The following is a 25,491-nucleotide window of genomic DNA, read 5'->3' on the forward strand; positions in this document are numbered from 1 at the left end:
CGGTAAAGCAGCAGCCCTTACCTGCTCCGGGATCAATGAGCTGACAGACACCTCACACGTGACCATTTCAACAGAACATTTGGCTCAGTATGGCTAACAGGGACAGACGGATGCTACGAATATAAGCAACAACCTAAGCTTTCTCGAATTGAAAAAGCTGCAGAAAGGCTGCAGAAATACAAATTTGATTTGGAAAAGGAAATTATGTGGCTGGAAAAGTTGAACAAAGCACACTGCTTCCTGCCGCGTTTCTTCTATTGCCCATGATGGTGGATTGTGTGACCTTAAACAGCATGCAAGTTAGTAACAACCAACCAGAGGTTAAGCAGCATATAGTTTTATTTAAGAAATATATTTACTTTATTTGGGCAGCACGGCGGTACAGGGGTTTGTGCATGTGCTTCACAATACGAACGTCCTGAGTTCAATCCCGGGCTCGAGATCTTTCTGTGTGGAGTTTGCATGTTTTCCCTGTGACTGCGTGGGTTCCCTCCGGGTACTCCGGCTTCCTCCCACCTCCAAAGACATGCACCTGGGGATAGGTTGATTGGCAACACTAAATTGGCCCTAGTGTGTGAATGTGAGTGTGAATGTTGTCTGTCTATCTGTGTTGGCCCTGCGATGAGGTGGCGACTTGTCCAGGGTGTGCCCTGCCTTCCGCCCGAATGCAGCTGAGATAGACTTCCCCCGAAAGGGACAAGCGGTACAAAATGGATGGATTTACATTGGGGTTTTTTTAAATAACATTTTACATTAAACTTAGAGATAGGGTGAGAATTGCTGTCATTCGGGAGGAGCTCAAAGTAAAGCAGCTGCTCCTCCACATCAAGAGGGGAGCCAGATGAGGTGGTTCGGGCATCAAATAAGGAATCCCCCCGATGCTTTGTCGATAAAGTACAATTCAATTGTTGCCTATCATATAAAAATCACACAAATAACTAATTATTTTTGTCAAAGTAGCGCTAATAAGGATGAAGGCCGGATCCCCTGAACTAACCACACGATGACATGAACCAACTGATTAACTAATAAGCTTGATTGATTTTTGAAATTAGTATTTTACAGTGAGAACGTTTACTTGACAGATCCTTATTGAGCTGGAGACAGCCTTGCTGGACGACAAGCCACACTGGTATCCACTCCAAACCCACGATGTCTCATCCATACCCCTTCCACGACCCTCACCGTACCTGTCTCGTCGACACATACACACAGACAATCCTTGCAGGAAGCTGCAGCGTAAGTATCAGAGTGTCTGTGTGTGCCGCACGTGCCAAATTACGAGTGGTTATTTTAGGCTCTGTCAAATGTTCAATGTGTGAGTTTGTGTACTGGGAAAGAGTCTGTCGAGTCATTAGCTTTATATTTTGTATACGTCAATGTTAACGTCTGCTTTCACTTCCCTTCCTTTATACTTTTGATTTTTACTGGAATGTGTGCATGCCTGTGTGGGACTGTGTGTGTGCGTGTGTGTGCATTTGTGTGTGCGTGTGTGTGTTACTATATAGGTTCTCAGCGTGTAACAGAGCCTGAATATGAGGGTACAGCAGTAGTGTCTAAAGGTGGGTGGGGACCCTTTCCTCTATGCCATGTTTCAGACTTCTGTTGAATTTCTGGTGTACTTTAAATATGTTTTTATTGTACTGTTGATATTGTTTCCTATTTACTTTTTAATTGATCTTATCAATTCATAATTAATAGATGTCCATAAATATTTGGATAGTAAAAAATAAGTGCTTTTATACACCACTGCAATGGATTTTAAATACAACAGCCAAGTCATGATTTTAGGTTTCATTTAAGATGTTTCTCAAAAATGTGTCACTTACCATCTGGTAATTACTCGGGGTGTCCCGTTACAATCTTTTTACTATAGTGTACTGATTTTGCAGCCTTGGGTATTGGCTGATACCAGTATTGATCCGATATAATATCAGCACAAATCATACATACTTTGATATTTTTGTAGCGTGTCACGTTACAAAAGGGTTGATCAGGTGAAATTACTCAAAAAATAACACTGGTAGCTAAGAAAAACACTAACCCGACTTATAAACCGTCTGGAATGGATGTATGCTGTCTTTAAGTCAAAGTGGAGTGGTACTTGTTTTTTAATGACACCAAGTGGCCACAATAATTCATGAGGTTAAGATTACAAGGCAGTAATTTAAATGATCCGGACACGTTGGTTACTGGATACTTCCTAATGCGCTTCTGCCTTGGAGACTTTGTTAGTAAGATGCAACCATAATTATTTGATATTTGTTTCTTTTGACAAATGTGTTTTAGACGCCAATATTGTTGCATGAAGGACACTTATTATGTATTTCTACCTTTTGTGCTATTGTGTGCTTAGCTGTTGTGTAGCTGCTAGCTCCTAGTAGCCTTTAGCCTGCCATGTTTACCTTTTTGTAAATGACTCCACTGCAATCCATCCATCCATTGCCTACCGCTTGTCGCTTTCGGGGTCGCGTGGGGCTTTGGAGCCTATCTCAGCTGCATTCGGGCGGAAGGCGGGGTACACCCTGGACAAGTCGCCACCTCATCGCATGATATTTAGTTTTTAACTGGCTGTCAAACTTTGCACAAGTAAAGGATTGCGTGTATTGGAGCTTATAGGAAATATTTTAGATGCAAACCAATCCGATGTTTGTTTTTTACTGATAGCGGACTGATGTCAATGTCGGATTGGGACACCCCTAATAATTACAATTGTAATTACAGACATTTTATGCAGAATACTTATATTTTAAGCGGACCAATAGTATTTGGACTAGTTACACTATTGGAAATTGAACCTTTTAACACTCAGATGGGGGTAATTTTCAGTCAGTGACTCTCTGGAGACTAAGAACATCCCCACATGCTGAGTTTGCTTAATAGAGATGCTTCGCTGGACCCTCACTGTAGCCACTTTAACTTGCTGCTTATTTTTGACTCATCGTGAGTAGCTGTCTTGGCTTAAAATGACTTTGTCATTAAAAAGATTATTGGATGTATTTGACTTTAAAAAGTATAGGGAAGCTTTCTACAGTAAAGAAACGAAAATGTAAAATTTAATGGTTACATTAAAAAATAGTAATGACAACCTCTCGTTCTTGAAAATATGTGTACACGATAGAGCAGGATTTTAGTTATTATAAATAAAATTTTAGATCAAATAAGGAACAACTGAAATAAAGCTTCCCCTGAGAGGAAAGTCTTGACTATGGTGATATCAATGGTTCCCGGACTTTGGTCACTGATTGCAAATTATTTTCATCCAAGAAATAGAATGATGTCAATTGTCCAAATAGTATCAAGTAATCTATCTTATTCAAAATCCACTGTTTATTAAGCAAATATAATGTCCAATTATTGTACTGTACTTCTGGACCTAACAGTCAAAATGTGACTAAAAAACTTACCACAAGACCTGAACCAACACACATGTGTTATATTCATGGAAGGAATAAGGTTAATTTAACCTTATGAAGCTGACCAACAGCCACCCGGAAGCAGAATCTAAGTAAAAACAAGCTAAACAAAATCTACCAAAGGATCAGTATACTGTAAATATTACCAAACCAGCCGTGTGTCATATTTGTTCATTAAAAGAAGAAAAAAACAACAACACTTGGGACTTTTTGTGATAAAACAAAGTGTATTTTATTTGCGCTATCTCTAACTGGCTAAGCAAGAATATTGCAGTATACTTTCTTAAATTTTGGCATATTTACATGCATACTTATTTATCTATTATGCCTGTCAAACACGACAAAGCAGAACCAACATTGTCCTTCCAACTTTTTTCTGAAAGTTATTGTCGTTTTCCAAACAGCTCCGATCAACTCTTTCCCAGATGGGTTCATGAAACAATTATTTGCAAACCAAACCATCTGGTGTGCCTGGGTAGGTATGAAGGGGAAGTGAAAAATGGTGAAAGTACTCAAGTGAGAGCTTTGAGGTACTGCACCGTTAGAATTGAAGCCAAAGACCTTGGGATCAAAACAAAGCCCAGCAAGGATGAACATATCCCTTCAAAGCCGATCACTGTCTTTATCTCTATTTTTATCTTTGCAAAATGTTCTGCTGCAACAACAAAGAAATATGTGGGGGCGGCATAGCTCGGTTGGTAGAGTGGCTGTCCCAGCAACTTGAGGGTTCCAGGTTGGATTCCCACTTCCGCCATCCTAGTCACTGCCGTTGTGTCCTTGGGCAAGACACTTAACCCACCTGCTCCCAGTGCCACCCACACTGGTTTAAATGTAACTTAGATATTGGGATTCACTATGTAAAGCGCTTTGAGTCACTAGAGAAAAGTGCTATATAATTCACTTCACTTCATGTATTTAATATATTTGAAAAAATACAGGGCACAGTGATGAACATGGAATTCTCAATGCTTCCTTAGCCAATGCTTGTTTTAGTTGTTTCAGCAGTGCCAAGTTTTTGATAGCATAGTTCCATACATACGGCATGTTTTTTGAGGGTTTAATAGCTTGACACAATTAATATACAGTACACTTATTTTAGGCCAGGAAATGTATCCAATCATCCATCCATCCACACCCTGGACAAGTCCCCACCTCATCGAAGGGCCAACACACATATACAATATTCACACTCACATTTACACACTAGGGCCAATTTAGTGTTGCCAATCAACCTATACCCAGGTGCATGTAATTATTTATAAAAAAATATGTTTTTGTTTTGTATTTGATAGTATTAAGTGAAAGTGAATCATGCCATGTAGAACTTTAATCTTGAAACATTCAAGCAAATGTTTCTCTATGGATAATTTGGAATATTATTTTGAGGTGGTGACTTGTCCAGGGTTTACCCCGCCTTCCGCCCGAATGCAGCTGAGATAGACTCCAGCAACCCCCGCGACTCCGAAAGAGACAAGCAGTAGAAAATGGATGGATGGATTATTTTAACTTTCTACCGACCAGTAGACTAGAGTTTGGGAAATGTCTTACTGTAAAAGCTTGGTTACATTAGTTTGATGCAACTTGCTTATAACCTTCACCAAACCCATCATCAAACACCGTTTGATACGTATGAGCTAAAGCTAGTGGATGATCAGAGAAAAATGGAAGGTGGACTTAATTTCTGTAAAGGGAGAGCCAAAGTTATTTTTCACTTTCTGTATGTTCAGGGGTGTCCAAACTTGTTGACTCAGGAGCCACATTTGGCTAAAATTATTTGGTTGGGGTCCATGCTATCTATATATCTAGTATCTATACATTAATCTCTAAATGTATGAGTTTAGTGTGTAAAAGTCTATCCTATTTAAATGAATTAAATTATTAAAATACTACACTACCATCAGAACTGTGTAAAGAGAGTTACGGTAATATTATTAAATTTTGAGTACAAAACATCTGTTTCTTTCTTATTAGTCTTTCCAAATCAGTGTGTTGAACTGTGAGAGTTTGTGTGTGTGTGCTGATCACAGCTGTTTACACACGTGATCGGGGATCACAATGATTTAAGTCTACATATTAAAGGCCTACTGAAATGAGATTTTCTTATTTAAACGGGGATAGCAGGTCCATTCTATGTGTCATACTTGATCATTTCGCGATATTGCCATATTTTTGCTGAAAGGATTTAGTAGAGAACATCGACGATAAAATTCGCAACTTTTGGTCGCTGATAAAAAAGCCTTGCCTGTACAGGAAGTAGCGTGTGACGTCACAGGCTGTAGAGCTCCTCACATCTGCACATTGTTTTCAATCATGGCCCCCAGCAGCGAGAGCGATTCGGACCGAGAAAGCGACGATTACCCCATTAATTTGAGCGAGGATGAAAGATTCGTGGATGAGGAAAGTGAGAGTGAAGGATTAGAGGGCAGTGGAAGCGATTCAGATAGGGAAGATGCTGTGAGAGGCGGGTGGGACCTGATATTCAGCTGAGAATGACTAAAATAGTAAATAAACACAAGACATATATATACTCTATTAGCCACAAAACAACCAGGCTTATATTTAATATGCCACAAATTAATCCGCATAACAAACACCTCCCCCCTCCCGTCCATATAACCCACCAATACAACTCAAACACCCGCACAACACACTCAATCCCACAGCCCAAAGTACCGTTCACCTCCGTAAAGTTCATACAGCACATATATTTCCTCAAAGTTACGTACGTGACATGCACATAGCGGCACGCACGTACGGGCAAGCAATCAAATGTCTGGAAGCCAAAGCTGCTTACTCACGGTAGCGCGTCTGTTATCCAACTCAAAGTCCTCCTGGTAAGAGTCCAGCCGGCCGCTAATACACCGATCACACCTACAGATTTCTTCTTTGCTGTCTTCTTTGTTCATTAAACACATTGCAAAAGATTCACCAACACAGATGTCCAGAATACTGTGGAATTTTGCGTTGAAAACAGACGACTTAATAGCTGGCCACAATCGTGTCCCAAAATGTCCTCTACAATCCGTGACGTCACGCGCAAACGTCATCATACCGAGACGTTTTCAGCAGGATATTTCGCGGGAAATTTAAAATTGCACTTTCCTAATCTAACCCGGCCGTATTGGCATGTGTTGCAATGTTAAGATTTCATCATTGATGTTTAAACTATCAGACTGCGTGGTCGGTAGTAGTGGGTTTCAGTAGGCCTTTAATATCATACCAAATTGACGAGGGAAGTTTGCCCAACGTAAAAATACAGTACAACCTGTCCAATTTTAGGGGGAAATCGCCAATACCTTGTCATACGGACTGGTGTGCTCGCACACGTACACGCACACAGGCGCACACACAAACACATTTTCTTGCTAAGCAGTAGAGCGAGGATCATAACGTAATTATGATAATTTCTATATTAATAAAAGATGTAGGATTTACAATATTATCAGCATATGATCAAAGATACTCCATTATTTAAGGCAAGCTATAGCTAACAGACTGAACAACAACACATAACTTTTAACTATTAATAACAACCCCCCAATAAGACTGTGACGGCACTCAAATATGAATGATAAATGATAAAACATTGAATATTAAGAGTATGTGAAACTTCGACTGCTATCTTATTGACTTTCCTGATGACCTCCCTAATGTTTTGTAATCAATCAGAAACATCAAACACGGATAAAATGAACCAAACGTGGGGAAGTGTGGCGAGACAGTGCTTTGCATGTTACCCAACGTGCTTTGTAGTAGATTTAGATGGGTGTAATTTCAAATTGGGCATGGTGCTTAGAGATTTTTTATAATTTCCACCTAGTCCAGTGGACAGGTGAGAATGTGTGGCCAATTTATGTAAACTTGATGTGTTGTTTTTTCTTTGTTTGCACCATGGGCGGGTCATAGTTTGGACACCCCTGCTGCAGGTGCAATGGTTAGGTGTCCATATATTACCCAAACAAGTCGTGACTTTGATTTTAAAACTATGTGTGTATCACTCTAAAAATGCTTGAAACACAGTATTTGACATGTTTGTTCACCTTAGTTGTGTTTGTGTGTGTGTTGTGTATATCTGTACGCATTCACTGGCACCGAACAGCAGAGGGGCGTGGCAGGGAGCGACAGCGGGAGCCCACAGCCACCCTGGCGGTGCCTGAGCTTCAGAGAACGCCCTCACATCATATCCGTTCCCGCTCAGTCTCCCCACACCGTGAAGAGCAGGGATCCATGCGGTCCCGACCAGCCAACGTCCCTGCACAAAGGTGAGGGGCTCAATGACTAGAATGTGACACAAGGGGAAAACAATGACGTATATAGCAACAATAAAACAGCATCACACTCAGTGGTGGTTCGAGCTCCAATGGTGCCTCGGACAAGACCCCCCTTCAACACCTCAACTAGCAGTCAAGGCCCAACCTCGGTCCCTTATTAGGTTGGTCCAGAAAGACTGTTAAGATTCTGGACAAATTATACATCTATCAATATTTTTTTGTTATTCAGCTGACTGTCATAATTATAACACGCTGTCACATTCACTTCAGGTGCCACTGCTTCGCATTAAAAAGACACGTGTAGGATCTGATAATCATCTTGGAATAATCACAAAAAAGGAAGCAAGTCCACTAAATGTTTGTAAGACAATATTTCTAATAGTGTCAGTTTAAAGTGAATGCATTTCATTCACGACCGCAGCTACCGCGCTTCATCAACCGATTCACAGGGCAATATTAATCCACAAAGAAAGTAAACAATTTAAGTAATATAATAATACATTAAGTTTCTCTGAAGCAAGATAGCATCCACTGACAGGTCTCTAGTTGCTGTCTGACGTCACTCCGTCGTGCCGCATCAAAACACACCTTGCTTAAATTCACACCAACTTAACATGCTAATTGATTCTATTAATCTATACTATATATTTTATGACATATCATGTAAAAGGTATGTGCTTTGCACATGAATGCCATACATAAATATTATTTATAGCTGAGTGTAATTGTATTTAATAGAAACAGTGATGGATCTGTGTGGTCTTTACAAGATGATGACATAACAACTGCATTGCACTTTGCACTGCAAAGAGAGTTGACTTGTTTAAAGGGGCCCTATCATGCAAAACCAACTTTTCTTTGGGTTTTGCATAACTCCCGAAAATTTAAAATCAAAGCATGGAGGCATTAAGGAGATATTTATAAAACAATCTTGCTTTTGTATTTACCTCCAAACAGTCCGTTTGGAATGTGCACAAATGCTGACGTCAACAATTGGGAACATCGTCAGCTGATTATCCATATATGGTATAAATTTACGCAGACTGCCTTGCCATTTTTAGTTATGCGCGCGCAACTAATTTAGACGACAAAATGTCCAAGATTAAACTTGAAGAACGAAAATGCTATCTTGGTTGTATTACCCGAGACAGTATTTAAACCTCCAGTCTTATCTGAAGAAGTAAGAAGTGTCTGGCTTTTTTGTTTTACGGAAATGTGCCTTAACTGTGAAGAAGAAGCTCTGAATGAGTGCCAATTAAGAGTCTTACTTTCACTCACAAACTTTCATAAAAAGATGGATTTTCCGAAAAAATACTTTTGATGGCAGGCTCAGTGACTACTATTTATGGCAATGGAGGAGACAATGAAACGGTAAGTAATAACAGTAGGTTATCAAAACAGTTGGCCTATGGCGGTCACTGATGTACATTGTGCACAATATAATGAAGAAAGGTAAAAATACAAAAAAAGCTAACTGTTAGAGGCGAAAGCTCATCGGCGTGAGGGGGCATGGTGAGGAGAGGTTCATTTGCATCAAACAACTTTGCCTCTCAAAATAAGCTGTTTTTAAAGGGAGCAAAAAACTGACTTGAAAATAGGTCTGTAAAACAAAAAAATATAAGCTAAGATATGAAGTAACCTATGTCAACACAACTAGTACAAGTACGGGGTAGGAGTAGATGTGTATGTGATGAAGATTCTGAACTACAAAGTGGTGGAAAAACATTTAATTTGTTATTGATAATATATTACAATGTATAATCATTGAAATATGTCATGAAAAATAGCAAAACCATATTGATCCGTTGTATACCTAAGTCAAGTATTGAAGGTAACATTCACTGAAATTAGTCAAAGGAAATTTTCCTATGTGGTGACTTCAACATTGAGCTTTTGAACCCAAATAAGCAAAATATAATTGATGACTTCATAGATACAATGAAGTGATCTATGACGGAAAATACAGAAAGAGGAACAAGGATGACAAAAAGACACTTCAAAGACTATGCACAGAAAAGTATAAAAGCTTTTAAGAATGATCTGAAATAATGTAGATGATGCATATAGACATTTTTTCAATACGTTCATGATACTTTATGACACATATCGTCCATGGAAACAACTTAATACAAGCAGAAGAAGATGAATCAACAATAGATGACAAATGAACTGAAAAATGTGTGTTACAAGAAAAATACATTATATAGAATATTTATAACACAAATATCTATAGAGATAGAAAATAAGTACAAATCATACAAGAGCAAGCTAACCACCATCTTACGAACATGTAGGAAAGAATATTACAGTCAATTAATCAGAAACAAAAACAAGATAAAAGCAACATGGAACATCATAAATAGCATCATTAAAAATGGTGTTAAGGATTACCCTCAATACTTCAGACGGAAACATAAAAAATGACCAGTATAAACAAAATGTTGAAAACTTTAATAACTATTTCGTAACTATTTCGACTTGTAACGAAATTTATATGAAAACAATAAAAAAGGTTTTTGAAGAGATTTCAAAACCTTCGCATAAAATATATATATATATATATATATATATATATATATATATATATATATATATATATATATATATATATATATATATATATATATATATATATATATAATTTCAAACAAATTCCCAAAGAAAATGAAAATAGCAAAATGTGTATTATACTGGAGACAAACACTTATAAAGTATAGACCAGTTTTCTTACTTCCACAATTTTCTAAAATGATTTAAAAATAGTTTTTTAAGAGCAGATTGGAAATTTATAAATAAAAGTTATTCAGTATGCAAAACTACATTATGGAGAGGATTAAGCAAAGAAGTCAAACAAAGTGCTAATATGATCCAGTTTAGGAAACAATGTACTTATATGTTCCATTTTAAGAAACGGTTCAAACTCAAAAGTGTTTACAAAGTACAAAGATAAAGAATCCTGATAAACATGTTTAAACTTATTGAAAAATTAGATAGTCCTGTTTTTATGTGAATCAAAACATACTTGAATATTTATTTATAAGAATTGTATTAATTGTTTATCTATGTAATTAATATTTATTTACTTGCTCATTCATCTATTTGTTTATTTACTTAATCATTTATTTATCCATTGTTGTGTTACAGATTGAGTACAAACAAATATGTTAGAAATTGCTGTGAAACAAAAAGGGGTAGGATTAAATAAGCTCTGTTCTTCCTACTCCTTTTCAGACATGTTATGAGAAACTAGAAACATTTGATGAATCGTACTGTAATTGTATGCATGTTCGAAATAAACTAACACTAGAACCATAGCTGGGATAAGCTCCAGCTTACCTGTGACCCTACTTAGGATAAGCAGTAGAAATGTGAATCCTACAGCAATTCACGATTTAATAAATTTAGCAAATTTATTAAAGACAACAAACTAAAAGAAATCACATGTACATAAGTATTCACAGATTTTTTCAATACTTTGTTGATGCACCTTTGGCAGCAATTACAGCCTCAAGTCTATGAATACGATGCCACAAGCATGGCACACCTATCTTTGGGCAGTTTTGCCCATTTCTCTTTGCAGCACCTCTCAAGCTCCATCAGTTTGAGTGGTTTCATCCAGCATTAGTTTCATCCAGGATGTTTCTGTACGTGGCTGCATTCATCTTAGTCTAGTCAAGGAGGTGACCAAGAACCTGATGGTCACTTTGTCAGAGCTACAGCATTCCTCTGTGGAGAGAGGAGAACCTTTCAGAAGGAAAACCATCTCAGCAGCAATACACCAATCAGGCCTGTATGGTATAATAGCCAAACAGAAGCCATTCCTTAGTAAAACAATAAATAAATAAAATTAAAAGTTTTCCGAAATGTACCTGGAAAAACTCTCAGACAATGAAAAACACAATTATTTGTTCTGATGAGACAAATATTGAACTCTCTGGAGTTAATGCCAAACATCATGTTTGGAGGCAACCAGGCACCGCTCATCATCAGGCCAACACCATAACTATAATGAAGCATGGTGGTGGAAGCATCATGCTGTGGGGATGTTTTTCAGTGACAGGAACTGGGAGACTCGTCATGATAGAGGGAAAGATGAATGCAGCGATGTACAGAGACATCCTGGATGGAAACCAATGCTTCTCATCAAATCTGGTGGAGCTTAAGAAGTGCTGTAGAGGAATGGGCAAAACTGTGTGTGTGCCAAGCTTGTGGCATCGTATTTAAAAATACTTAAGGCTGTAATTGCTGCCAAAAGGTGCATCAATAAAGTATTGAGCAAATGCTTTGAATACTTATGTACATTTTTTTGTTTTTAATAAATGTGAAAAAAGATAAAAAAATAAACTTTTCACTTTGTCATTATGGGGTATTGTCTGTACAATTTTGAGGACAAAGATTAATTTATTCCATTTTGGAACAAGGCAGACCAAAATGTGGAAAACGTGGAGCGCTGTGAATACTTTACGGATGCCCTGTAACCATGTAGCGAATAAATGCAGAAATTGCCTAAAAAGCATATTTTTAAAAATGTATTCTCTTTTTTAATCAATGTATAAAAATTATGAATACATTTTTAATCGGAATAAATAATAATTGTGATTTGCATGTAAGTCGACTTTTTCAGCATCTCTAATAGTGTAGCAAATGGATGGACACATTCAAGTCAGCTTCTGTTTATTCCAATCTCTTGAAATTGTGCTGTGAATAAGTGAACTTTATTATCAGGAAAAATACTGCTATACAGAAATGTTTCAATCAAGCGCACAGAGTACACACCAGTCCAATATTTATGAAAGGTAAAAGCTATAGTAGATGACAGAGTGAGACAGAAGACAGTTGCTGGAAGCGAGCAAACTGAGGCCATCTACTGATGAAATGGCAGACTTCTTTAGAACTTGTTGTGCTGCCAGTTCTGCTTTTACAAGCTCAGCCAAATGAATCCAGCCTGGAATTGTCTGCCTTACTGCTTGAACACGACCCTGACAAAAGTCCTTAAAGTCTTTATTTTGAATTTGTCTTCCTTTGTCAGGAGTCTAGACGACGAGCTTTCCCACTCTGTGCGTTCTCGTTCTCCAAACCGCTACTATGACTCTGCTAGAAGTCGCCACAAGGATAAAGAGTATCTGGATGACAGGTATGGCATCCTCTCCTATCTTAGTGTGGGGTTTCTTACTTTTTACTTACAGTTTTTTCCAATTGCTTACACATACATTTTCACACAGTTAACAAAGTCTACACACAGTAAGCAAAATCACTGTGCAGATTTGCCTAATATTAGACATAGACTCTGCTTTACAGTTTTTGTGAAATATTACACACAATTGTAGTGGATTGTCCGAAGCTTAAGCAGGCAACAAAAGTAGTTTAGTACAACAAATTTATTTACCTATTATCAGAAGTGCAGGTTGAATTGAGATGGCCGTGCAGACAGACCACATGTACTCCAGAGCAAACAAGACACACACAAGCCAAAATCACTGTCGAGTTCCGGTCTTCTGCCATTTTTTATATGTCTCTTGTGCGTCACTGTTTTTTATCTCGTGCGTCACTGTTTTTTATCTACTGCGTCATGATTGTTTTGTTTTGGTTTGTCTGTTCCAAAACAACCTTGTATCTCTTAGTCATATTTGGAAAATCTAAACATTCTGTAGACAGGTTGGCATAACTCCATATTCACCTTTGTCCCACAACTGGTCCATTCAATGGCACAAAATAGAAGAGAATTGAAAATGAGCAGAAATTCTTAAAAGACAAGAAATATAGGTCAAAAGGTCAGAAATTCTACGACACAATGCTTTACACACACCTTCCCATCTTGCACATGTGATGTGGATGAGCTATTATGGCCTGATCCAGCTAGACGGGTAGGTGATGATTAGAATCAGTAACTGAGGCTTTTGAGGACCTTCTTTCATAGAGTTGCTGTTGCCTAAGTCTGCACATGTAGCCTATACTCTATGCTGTCATTTTTATGTATCTCCAAAAAAAATGTAAACCTTGTTATTTGTCTCAAATTTAAATTTGTACCGCATGTCATTGTTGACTACTGTGATATGTTACTTTACCTGACTGTGGTATAAATACATATTTTCAGTTTGCAGCATCATTGTTGAGCAGTTCTTGAAAAGATTACAGTATATGTTTACTTTCTCTTTAGGTCCTTACGTATAGGCCCACTTCAAAGTAAACAATGATGATTGCTATGGATTTGCCAATATATTTTGTCAAGTTAAAGCAATCATTCATCACATGCTAAAAAGGTCTGGCAAAATGCCCCAAACATGTGATTTCTTATAGTAATTTTTTTTTTTTTCCAAACGTGTTTTGTATTTATCACTGTTGTGGGTAACTCACTCCAATAGTGTCTTATCATTTGAAGTCTTTGTGAGTGAGATGAAAATAAAACTGCATTTTTACAAATGCTTGCTTTATTTTGATGAATGGGCAAAAGTTTTGGCCGAAGTGTGTCATTTTGCAAATAATCTAGGAACTAAGAAAATTGAATGTGGTGTTTGGAAAAGTGTGTATAGCTTTTGAAAAAAGACACACAGTTAGTAAAATTGTGTGTAAGCAAATGGAAAAAAATGTATTTGAAGTCATACCAACCGCTTACAGTAATAGTATGCACTTCCGGAAAGTGACAATAAATTCACATGTGTGTGCGTGTGTGTGTTAAAATCTGATGTAATTGCTGGTAAAACGTCATTCTGTCAATCGAGTTAAATTCTTGTTGTTTCTTTTTGCTTTTGTTCAGAAATGTTTTCTTTTCATTGTGGAAATCTTTGGACCTTGAACAGGGTTTGGTGGAGTAGTGATTAGCTGTTTGTCAAGCTGTATTGTGTGACTGTGTGTGTTTGTGCAGAACATCCTCTCGTTCCAATTCACTCTATTCACCCTTTGCTCTCCTGTTTTGGGGAATTGTTGTTGACTTCGTCTTGTGTCATGCATCACCATGGTTACAACAGTGAAGTCATCATGATTCACCAATCAATGCGAGGCAAAAGTGCTGAGTGCATCCACTCCAGGTAACTTGGTCAATCACGTCATGTTTATTACAATGTTGTTCTGGATGTGAACTTATTTTTTTTTCCCAGAAGTGCTTAGTGTTTCATTATGGTGCCCTGTGATTTAGCTGAGAAAAATATTCAGCAGTGGGAACAATCCCTTCTAAGATTGTTAAACGTAGTCCTTTCCAATGCAATATTAGTACCGAATCATAACGATTTACAGATGTACTGATAGCACTTTATGTCACGTAACATAAAATGTATAAAAAGAGAACAACAAAAATAACTAAAAGAATAATAATAGGAGTGCAATGTGGCCTGAGATACACTAGATCCACCATAGAAGCATTCCAATGATGCATACATATGTTTGTGAGTGACTGAGATTTTGAAACTTTGCTGCTTCAGCATTTATTATATTTTTAGATTATAAAAGCAATAATAAACACTTTACAATACTTTTTTTTTTTTTTTTTTTAAAGTCCAAATGCAACATCACCACATCACGCTTCAAAGTCAGAAAGTTCATTTTTTTCAAGCATTTTCTATGTATTCTTGGCGTGAATTAATCATTTTCAAGCGTAAAAATGGCTAAATGACCTAAAAAGATCCATTCTACAATAGTATTGGCCACTAGAGGAAACCATGGCTGCTAAAGTCAGTACAGTATGTCTTGTGTTCTATTATTATCAATACTATATTGGAGTAAATGAGTGTAAAGGTGACTATGTACGTGTTTTTTCATGTCTATGGCTTGGGCTTCAGTAATGTTAAATACAAACCCTGTTTAGAAGGTGATACACAGTTTTTGTATGCTCTAGCTATGAAAATATTCAATTCATGATTTGTAGTAATTAATTCACAATGGTCAGACCCGGAACCAATTGACAGCAATAAATGCGGGACAACTGAATAACGGTGTAAACATTTATCTGTGGTGGTCCAAATATATTTTTTAATGGATAGAGTAGATTTGAGGGTACCTGATCACATCACTCTTGTCATAAACATATTATAATGGGACAGTCTGTCATAATAATAGTGTAATTGTTGATATACTTTCCAAGTATTTAGATGCGTCTAGATTGTCTTATACAAAAAAAGCTAGTCAGAAACAAATGTAATGACTTTTTATGGTCTTATTAGACGCTTTGGTTGGAGACTAACATGAAAGCATGTGACAGCAGACAGTCTTGCAAAATACAATAGTACTTCAACTTACAATCTTCAATGGTTCTGTGATGGAGCTCTTAACTCAAAACACTTGTATCTCAAATCACAATCTCCCATTGAAGTGACTTTAAATAAATTTAATTGATGCTCGGATCCCCTAAACCAGGGGTGTCAAACTCGTTTTAACTTATGTGCCGCATGGAGGAAAATATATCACCAAGTGGGCCGGACTAATAACATCATGGCACGATAACTTAAAAATAAAGACAATTTCAGATTGTTTTCTTTGTTTGAAAATAGAACAAGCACATTCTGAAATTGTACAAATCATAATGTTGTTATTTTTTACACTTACGCACATGTTGCGGCTAATAGTTTTCATTTGTCGTTATTTATACTTAATAATTAAATGATGTGATGCCCCGAAAGGGACAAGCGGTAGAAAATGGATGGATGGATGGATAATATTAATCATAATAATAGGTGTAATTGAGTCTGGCAAAGTTTTAAAGTGCTCCCATTGTTGTTAATGCCTAATCTATCAGAGGATGAAATTAATAATACGTTTGTAATATCAATATCAAATTACAGGATATTATTCATGTAATTTACTATTTTCCTCAACTGATGTACTAACATAATGTGGTTCATTCTAATCTCTACATATGTAGCATCATCTACAACAAAATGTGTGAATTTAGACTCATTTCATTAATCACACATGAAGTTAGAAGGGGATACATTTTATTTCATCATATTTGTGTGCGCCCAGGAAATGTGTCCCCAGTCATAAGTACATTACGAAATGTACAGATTATCAAAAGTATTTATTTGGGTAGATATGTCACAGGTTACATTACCCAAAACACATTTGAGAATCAAGGCATGAACGTAACAATCCACAATTTGTATACGATCACTAAAAAGGAGCGGAAGTACGTGGTGTCCAAACACAGAAGTGTTGACACACCACCGTCTCCGCCCCCTCAAATGCGACATCCAGTAGACGAATTTAAAACAGCAGTTTCTTTCATTAAAAAATTACAGCTCATTTTTATTCTTAGCAAACCCATCTCGTGGGCTGGATAAAAGGTGTTAGTCGTACGTTTGACACCCCTGCCAAAGACAGCACAATTTTAACATGTAACATGTCTATAAAAAAAATAGAAACTTTTAGATATTATTGCACAAAAATTATTCAATAGAATATACTACGAACAACTACAGTGGTTTTATAACGTAATGTAATAATAATGTACAGCATTTACCTTGGAGAGTGGACTTGGTATGTCCTTCCAGCTGCTTTTTTGTCAAACACACCATCTCGGCAGCTTCTCCATATTTTCATGGATAAATGTCCGCCGTTTAGATATCATTTTAAAATTATTGGCTGGCGTTGGACTCATTCTGCTTCAGTATGGTGCAGACTAGCAGTGATACGCTCCAATTGCTTTGCCAAATTGGCAACATGCTTGGTAATTTTTCGATTTATTTATTTAATTCAATGAATATCATATACTTCTTCTTAGCACTGTCCTTCACATTCACTTTCTTCCTTCCCATAGTAGAAAAAAAAAGTTTGTTGATTTCTCACTATAAGCTAATACTAGCAAGTAAGACCTGGGGCCGTACTTATCAAGCTTCTTAGAGTGCCATTTTACACTTAAGTCCTGAGAATTTGCGAAATTTAGTCCTACTCTCAAACTTAAGAATAAAAGCTTTTTATCAACGTTCTTAAGTCTAAGAATCACTCCTACTCTCCACGATATTTAAGATACCTTCAGAGGTGTCTTAAGTGGTTAGGAGTTGCCAGCAGGGGATGGCACTGAGGCGAGAGAGACGTGCGCGAACGTTCAGGGAACGGAACAATGTTTTTGTTTTTTTTTGATGACGAGCAGCTGATCAAACGGTATCGTTTAGACAGAGCGGATATTATTTTTGTCACAGATTTAATACTTTTCGATTCCTTGTTGATTTCTGCATGTGTCTGCAGTGGGCTAGTATATATAAAGCCACCCACACCAGTTTCAAATTAGTTGCCTAATTAATGAATTGGAAAGAAAATGTTATGACAGTAGCGTATGTGTGTGGCCGTGAGGTGAGTGACGTCAGTGAGTGTGTGGGCGATAGAAGAGAGGGAGCGGTAGCGTGAGTGCCGGCGGGGACTAGTTTTTTTTGTATTATTTTGTAGTTTATTGTCAAAATATACACTCCCATTGTCCACTTAAATATTTCCAAGATATTTCTTTATTCTTAGACAACGGATTCCCTTCCGTGATTGGTCATTTCTATGGACACAGAAATGACGTCACCTAAAATTCCGTTTACGGCACATAGTAATGTCGTAATTCAGCTCTGAGTGTGACACTTAAGATTCAGTCCTACACTTCGCTGAAAGTGTGAGTAAGACGCTTGATAACTAACTTTTAAGTGCAGCTTTCAGCGAAGAATTTATTTACTCTTAAGTCAACTCTTAGCAGACTTCTTAGGAGTAATTCTAAGAAGCTTGATAAGTACGGCCCCAGATGTTTAGGGAGGATCTTACGGAGTTCACTGTGGCATTTGTTGCGTCAACTAAAGGCGAAGATTCTTGTAACCAAAATGTGTACTTTTAACCCTAAAGCAGAACAATGAGCAGAGAGACAGCTCTTATCTCAAAACACTCTTAAATTGGGGCACTCTTAAGTTAAGGGTACCACTGTAGACAATGATGCCATCTACTCCCAGCACCCCTCCACCCACCACACACACTACCACAGATAGTGTGCTGTCCTGTTGGAAACACTGTTTCCTCGTTTGATCGTTCTTATACACTTTTGCATGTTTTTAGGGAATTGAAGAAAACATTTCTGACTGTTCATTGCGACAATGTTGAATCGCAAACAAAAACTGAAGCAGCAAAGTTAATAAAACACAAAATTCAAAATTAGTGCCAAGACATTTGCTTGTGGTAATGCTTTAGCATGCTTACTGTCAGTGTGGTCATAAATATTCTCACAGTCAAAAAAGGTAAGTTACACTCACACAGTGTGTCACTAATAACAATGTTACAGTGCAAGCATACGTCTAAATCAGGGGTCGGCAACCTTTACCACTCAAAGAGCCATTTTGGCAAGTTTCACAAATTAAAGAAAGTAATGGGAGCCACAAAAAAAATTCTAAAATTTAAAATGAAAAACACCGCATACAAAGCTTAAATGCTTTGTGCAATGTTAACCAGGGGTCTCCGACACACGCACCAGCACGCACTTTAATGTGAAAATTTGATGTTATACTTGCCAACCCTCTCATTTATCCCGGGAGACTCCCGAATATCAGAGCGTGATGACACTGCAATTGGCACCCTCTGCGGTCTGCCCTAACAGTGTACCTGCTCGACCACATGTAGAATGCAGCTTCAGTTTGCTCACGTAATTGACAGCAAGGCTACTACCTCAGCAGCCACACATCTTACACTGACGGTACCAATACCCAGAATCCCATGCAGCCCTAACTCTTCCGCTCAACCAACGCACGGAAGGGGGGGGGGGGGTTGATGTGTGGGGGGATTTGGTGGTAGCGGGGGTGTATAATGTAGACCGGAAGAGTTAGGGCTGCATGGGATTCTGGGTAATGGTTGTGTTGTGTTTATGTTGTGTTACGGTGGGATGTTCTCCAGAAATGTATTTTTCATTCTTTTTTGGTGTGGGTTCACAGTGTGGCGCATATTTGTAACGTAACAATGTTAAAGTTGTTTGATATGGCTACCGTCAGTGTAAGCTGTGTGGCTGATGAGTAACTATGCTTTGCTGTCCCCTGTGTGTGCAAGGAATAACAACATGCGGATGGACTGGCACACTATATGTAAATGCTATAGAGGACAATTACTGCAGTACGATTAGGGCACGCCCTTTATTTAGTAATTAGAGTGTAAATAGGATTATTTTTTCCCTGGGAGTAATCTATGAGAGACACTGAGATCCATAAATCTCCTGGGAAAATCGGGGGGGTCGGCATGTATGTAGCTGAGCCGCATCAGAGTGGTCAAGGAGCCGCATGCGGCTCCGGAGCCGCGGGTTGCCGACCCCTGGTCTAAATGAAACCGCCTGCTTTCATTGCTTCGAAACAACTTTGATTATTGGCTGATAAATGGCATCTTGCATGATGCTTTTCTAGATTTATCATCCCATACATTGGAAATATGCAAGCTTAGACTGATTTGAATGTTGAATGGACATATTGTAGTGACCAGGGGCCGTATTTATCAAGCGTCTTAGAGTGCCATTTTACACTTAAGTCCTGAGAATTTGCGAAATTTAGTCCTACTCTCAAACTTAAGAATAAAAGCTTTTTTAATCAACTTTCTTAAGTCTAAGAATCACTCCTACTCTCTACGATATTTAAGAGACCTTCAGAGGTGTCTTAAGTGGTTAGGAGTTGCCAGCAGGGGATGGCACTGAGGCGAGAGAGACGTGCGCGAACATTCAGGGAGCGGAACGATGTCCTGGATTTGTTTGATGACGAGCAGCTGATCAAACGGTATCGTTTAGACAGAGCGGGTATTATTTTTGTCACAGATTTAATACTTTTCGATTCCTTGTTGATTTCTGCATGTGGCTGCAGTGGGCTAGTATATACAGAGCCACCCACACCAGTTTCAAATTAGTTGCCTAATTAATGAATTGGAAAGAAAATGTTATGAGAGTAGCGTATGTGTGTGGCCGTGAGGTGAGTGACGTCAGTGAGTGTGTGGGCGAGAGAAGAGAGGGAGCGGTAGCGTGAGTGCCGGCGGGGACTAGTTTGTTTTGTATTATTTTGTAGTTTATTGTCAAAATATACACTCCCATTGTCCACTTAAATATTTCTAAGATATTTCTTTATTCTTAGACAAGGGATTCCCTTCCGTGATTGGTCATTTCTATGGACACAGAAATTATGTCACCTAAAATTCCGTTTACGGCACATAGTAATGTCATAATTCAGCTCTGAGTGTGACACTTAAGATTCAGTCCTACACTGCGCTGAAAGTGTGAGTAAGACGCTTGATAACTAACTTTTAAGTGCAGCTTTCAGCGAATAATTTATTTACTCTTAAGTCAACTCTTAGCAGACTTCTTAGGAGTAATTCTAAGAAGCTTGATAAATACGGCCCCAGGACTCTGAAATCATGGAATCTGTCTTAGTGCACTCATGGCCTGATTTACTAAAGTTTTGCGTCTACTAAAGCATGTGCAAACTTGATAGCACATGAAAAGCTGATCTACTAAACATCTGCAAAGTGGACTGCGTCTGTTAAGTGAGCAGTCCCTGCCTTCATGAATATGCAAAATATCAACATCAAAACACCCACAACAACTCTTATCAGCGTTTTGCGAGCACTATTATACATTTTATTTAGCACATGTCAGAAGGACGTACAAACTGACAGTTTCACACACGGCTGCAGGATCAGTACTCGCATTGCACAGACAGACGATGGACAGACCAGAATCCACCGTATGTGTGTGTGTCAACATATTTGGATGGTCATAAATAAATAATATTAGACATTGTATATTCAGCAACATAATTTTATAGCTGCTAGTGAACTTAAGGGGTTGATTAAAACAAATTAAATTGGTGCGTTTTGGTGCCGTTTAGCTTTTTTTTAATGACGTTTTTTTCACACAGAATATATATGAAAATAATTTTATATGAAAAAATACGTCTTGAAGTTGACAGTTATGCGTATTGAGTGGAGTAAGTGCAATGCACCTGCAGCGGTATGAAAAAAAAAAGTGGTGTCAATGTAAATTCACTTTTTTTTTTTTTTTTTTTTTTTTAATTTTCCTGAGGGAACTCTCCTGAAGGAATCAATAAAGTACTATCTACTATCTAAAATGCCAATATAAAGTGGTAGATGTCCTCTGCATGTTTGAAAACATAGCAAAACAACAACATAGGATTACAACATGAATGTTAAATGAGTGTCTCCGTAGTGACGCCCTTATAGTACACGCAAAATCCTCATTTAAATAAGGCGGTCGACACCACTTTACAATTGCACACGCAGTCTTAGTAATTCGCACACAGCACACCCACTAATAGTACACGTTATTTTATAAATCGCTCACGCTGTTTACCGCGTGGTGTTTGGATCTTAGTAAATCAGGCCCTCAGTTTCTTTGTGTTGGAATTATCTTTCATCAGAGATGGTATTATTACAAAATACTTCAATGCATACAATCACTGCTAGACTTGCCACTCCATTTGCCCTGTGGAAGTTCGTTGTCTGTTGTCAACCCAACCAAATTATTTTTTCTTCTTGTTCCTCAATGTCGTCCGTTTTGCTGCTTGTGTCTCTGGCATGCATGCTTATTTAATTCAGGATGTCAACTAGGCACTATAAAACCCTCCCAACCAAGATGCCACTCGTATTCAACAAAACCCACAGCATGAAAAGGTAAGAAAAGGACTTCAATATGCTTCAAACGAAGCATATTCCTAAGTATTCCAGTAGATGTCCCCTTTTTATATTCCAACACTCAGTGCCTGCACTACCCCAAAGTCAAAGTCATTTAAGAATTATACAGTACGGTATTCAAAAGTAACATTCCAAACAATAAATACATTAAAATAATAACTTTCACAAATCTAAGTTAGAACTGAAAAAATTGGAAAAGAACAGATACATTAAAAAATAACTTAATATAGTTTAAATGGTTGAAATGATTTCTCCTGAGCTGCACTTAAAAAAGCACCTATCTAGATTTTTTACGTGATTTTTTTTTTTTTACTTTTGGGGTCTTTAAAAGACTAAAGATACGTTTTAGTTAATATTGCAGAAGGGAGACAAGCATTTTCAAGCCAATTTTATTTAACCTTGTTTTTGACTAGACTCCAAAGAGTCTAAACATACTTGTACCTGTAATAGGGACATCTGTTATTCATATTTGCCATAAAAAAAAAGAATGGCCATTTTGTTAAATGATTCCAGTGCGTTGTTTGAAGCATACTGACAAACTTTCATATTTATTCTCAAGCCATTGAAGAGTCTGGCTGTATGTGGTAGTAGTAGTAGCTGATCGCTGTCATTTTGTAATAAACGTTATACTCCTTTGAGAGATTATGCATAATCTCTGGCTTCCATTTTTTGTTTGCATGTTCTTTTTGAAAATCTGTTGTGATGAGAAGTTCTACATTGTGTTTGTATGTCAAAAGCTAAGCTCTACGATCTGGGTTTCCACATGGTCTTGGTAATTTGTACCTCTTTTCTTACACTGTGGCCAGTAAAACGCTCCCGCATGCTGATTATATTTAGTAAACCCAGGAGAGGTTGTACAGAAACGAGAAAATATTTGGATGTACAATATCGTATTTACATTAGCTCAAATAGTGGTCCAAAGAATCAAAAAGTGCAAATGCAGCACAACTCTCTTCAAATAATCACCTAATAGATGAATGGTATATGTAATCTCAAACAATTATTCACAGTACATCATGGAGACATTACATTCATTCATCCACATTATTTTCCTTGTGTCCAGGCATGGCTTAGTTCCCAGACTTAGCATTTTTGGAATCCATAAGCAGACTTTCTTTTCAAGTACGTTTTGTGTTTGTCCATTGTTTTTTCTCTTTGTGGTTGACCTCTACCCCCTGTCTCTCCTCTCCATCCTCCTCTTCCTCCATTGGATGGCATGTTGTGCTGTGATGCTTCTAGTGATCTTCAACCTTCTCTGGACAGGGTTAGGAGTGCTAGCACCAACTGTCTGACTCCAGAAAATCATGCCCTCTCACCCGAGTTGGAAAGGTACCATGCTCTGTGTCCACCACCCCTCCTGTAGTGCTGCCATAGTCCCTTATCCTCTTCCTCTCCTCGCTTTTATTGTTGCTCTCTTGCCCTTCTCCCCACTTGTTGCAATATTTAGTTTCACCCTCGAAACACCCCAAGCGGCCGCTGTACACCACCTCTCCTTGCCTTCCCATATATAAATTGTATGCCTTTAGACAACACGCTCTTTGTATTTCTACTAGAATTTGGCAGAAACCTTATTGATCCAATAAGTTCAATGTACACCTCAAGCTGTAATTTAGCACTTTGCAAAACATTCCATCCTTATATGTGCTAATGTACACACAAATAATGGACCTCCAGTAATTGTTAGCATTCCAATTGTCAGCTGCCTACCTATATCATAACCAGTCTCAATTGTCTGCTTGTGCATTTCTATCCTAAATAATAGCTGTTGCTTGTTTCTCGTATGATAGCTAAGTTGTTTCATAGATGTCCCATCTTGTACACTATAAATAAATACAATTTTTCAAGACTTAAAATAAACAATGATATAAATAGAATACATGTAAGCTTATGGCAATACAGCAAGAAGCACGACACAGCACATCCGCCAACAAGAGTCTATGCCGCCCTCAAGTGGTGGAAATAAGAGCTTGCAGTTTAAAAAACAACATTTGGGGTGCCATCCATTATGATACACAGTTTACAAATATTAAATTAATGTATACTGTATTTCTTTTTCTAATCATTATTCCAACATGAGCACTATACTGACTTTTTCTGAGCATAAAATACAAGGTTGGCTGATTTGATTATAAATTGAGATCATTGATATCCTTGTGGTTCTGGTAAATGTATAAATATAATCCAAAAATATATCTGAATATCATCCCTGAGAAGAAATGTGTTCCAAAATAGCCGACAAGGCAGGGTATGTTGGTTGGATACATTTTTATTCCATAAAGTTATTTTTCCTTGTGCTCAATAGAAGATCATTGTCCCACTCCTTGCCCTGGAGACGTCCTCCCAGTCCAAGGATTTTTATCCAACATGCCTCCCCTGAAGATGACAGGTACCCTTTTGTGGAGCCGTGACGTCGCTCTTGACTCTCCTCAGTTTGGTTTGTGACCTTTAACTGTGACGCCACCGAGTACCTACCAGAAAAATTGTGCTAAAGGGGAACTGCATTTTTTTGGGGAACTTTGCCTATTATTCACAATCCCTATGTAAGACATGCACACATATGTTTTTCCTTTTTTATGCATTGTAACTCGTAAATAAACGTTAGCAAAAGTCAGCTAACAATAGAGCCAATGGAAGTCGCTCTATTCTGCAAATAAGGCGCTCCAAAAACCTCCTCCATCAATGTTTTATATACATGCTGTGAGTATATATGTAATGTAGTAACAGGCACATTCACAATAACATGTAATATTTACCTATTTTCATCCTTTTAAGCATACGGCGGCATATTACTTTCAGAGATGTTCGCTTTTCCTTTCAACAACACTACAAATCATGACATAGTTCATGAGAGCCATCAAAGACTACATTGGGTTAAATGATGATCCAGAACCTTATATTTTTGAGCCGGAATATAAGAAGGATGAGTTATAAGTTTTCGAAGCTGAACACTAAACAGATCCAGAAACACTAACCATCATGTAGCAGTATTGCTGATTGCTTAACAAAATATACAAACTACGGACATGATAAAAAACAAGCACTTACTGTACAACGTCTGCTCTCACTTGGATGCTGACTGATGGGAGGTTCATATCTTTCCATTTAGATAAAGAAATAATCAAAATCCACCTGGTGGTCAAAAAAAAAAAAAAAATATGGTCGCAAACTAGCGTTTTTTTGTG

General features: G+C 37.8%; 1 protein-coding gene across 14 annotated transcripts in view; it reads left to right on the plus strand.

Annotated features, from left to right (window-relative positions):
* The window catches only part of LOC133657486 (regulating synaptic membrane exocytosis protein 1-like), a 273,490-nt gene that overhangs the window by 212,495 nt on the left and 35,504 nt on the right, over positions 1-25,491 (plus strand). For 4 of the 14 annotated variants that reach the window (XM_062058859.1, XM_062058865.1, XM_062058863.1 and 1 more), the window contains 8 exons: positions 1,086-1,239; positions 1,509-1,562; positions 7,516-7,678; positions 12,717-12,821; positions 14,653-14,712; positions 22,214-22,288; positions 23,549-23,638; positions 24,612-24,695. In XM_062058859.1, the coding sequence (XP_061914843.1) occupies positions 1,086-1,239; positions 1,509-1,562; positions 7,516-7,678; positions 12,717-12,821; positions 14,653-14,712; positions 22,214-22,288; positions 23,549-23,638; positions 24,612-24,695 (785 nt within the window). The remainder of the gene's footprint in view (positions 1-1,085; positions 1,240-1,508; positions 1,563-7,515; positions 7,679-12,716; positions 12,822-14,652; positions 14,713-22,213; positions 22,289-23,548; positions 23,639-24,611; positions 24,696-25,491) is intronic. The other 10 variants (XM_062058869.1, XM_062058875.1, XM_062058864.1 and 7 more) reach the window with 9 other exon arrangements.

Source organism: Entelurus aequoreus, linkage group LG09 (genome assembly GCF_033978785.1).
Source record: "Entelurus aequoreus isolate RoL-2023_Sb linkage group LG09, RoL_Eaeq_v1.1, whole genome shotgun sequence".
Classification (NCBI taxonomy): domain Eukaryota; kingdom Metazoa; phylum Chordata; class Actinopteri; order Syngnathiformes; family Syngnathidae; genus Entelurus; species Entelurus aequoreus.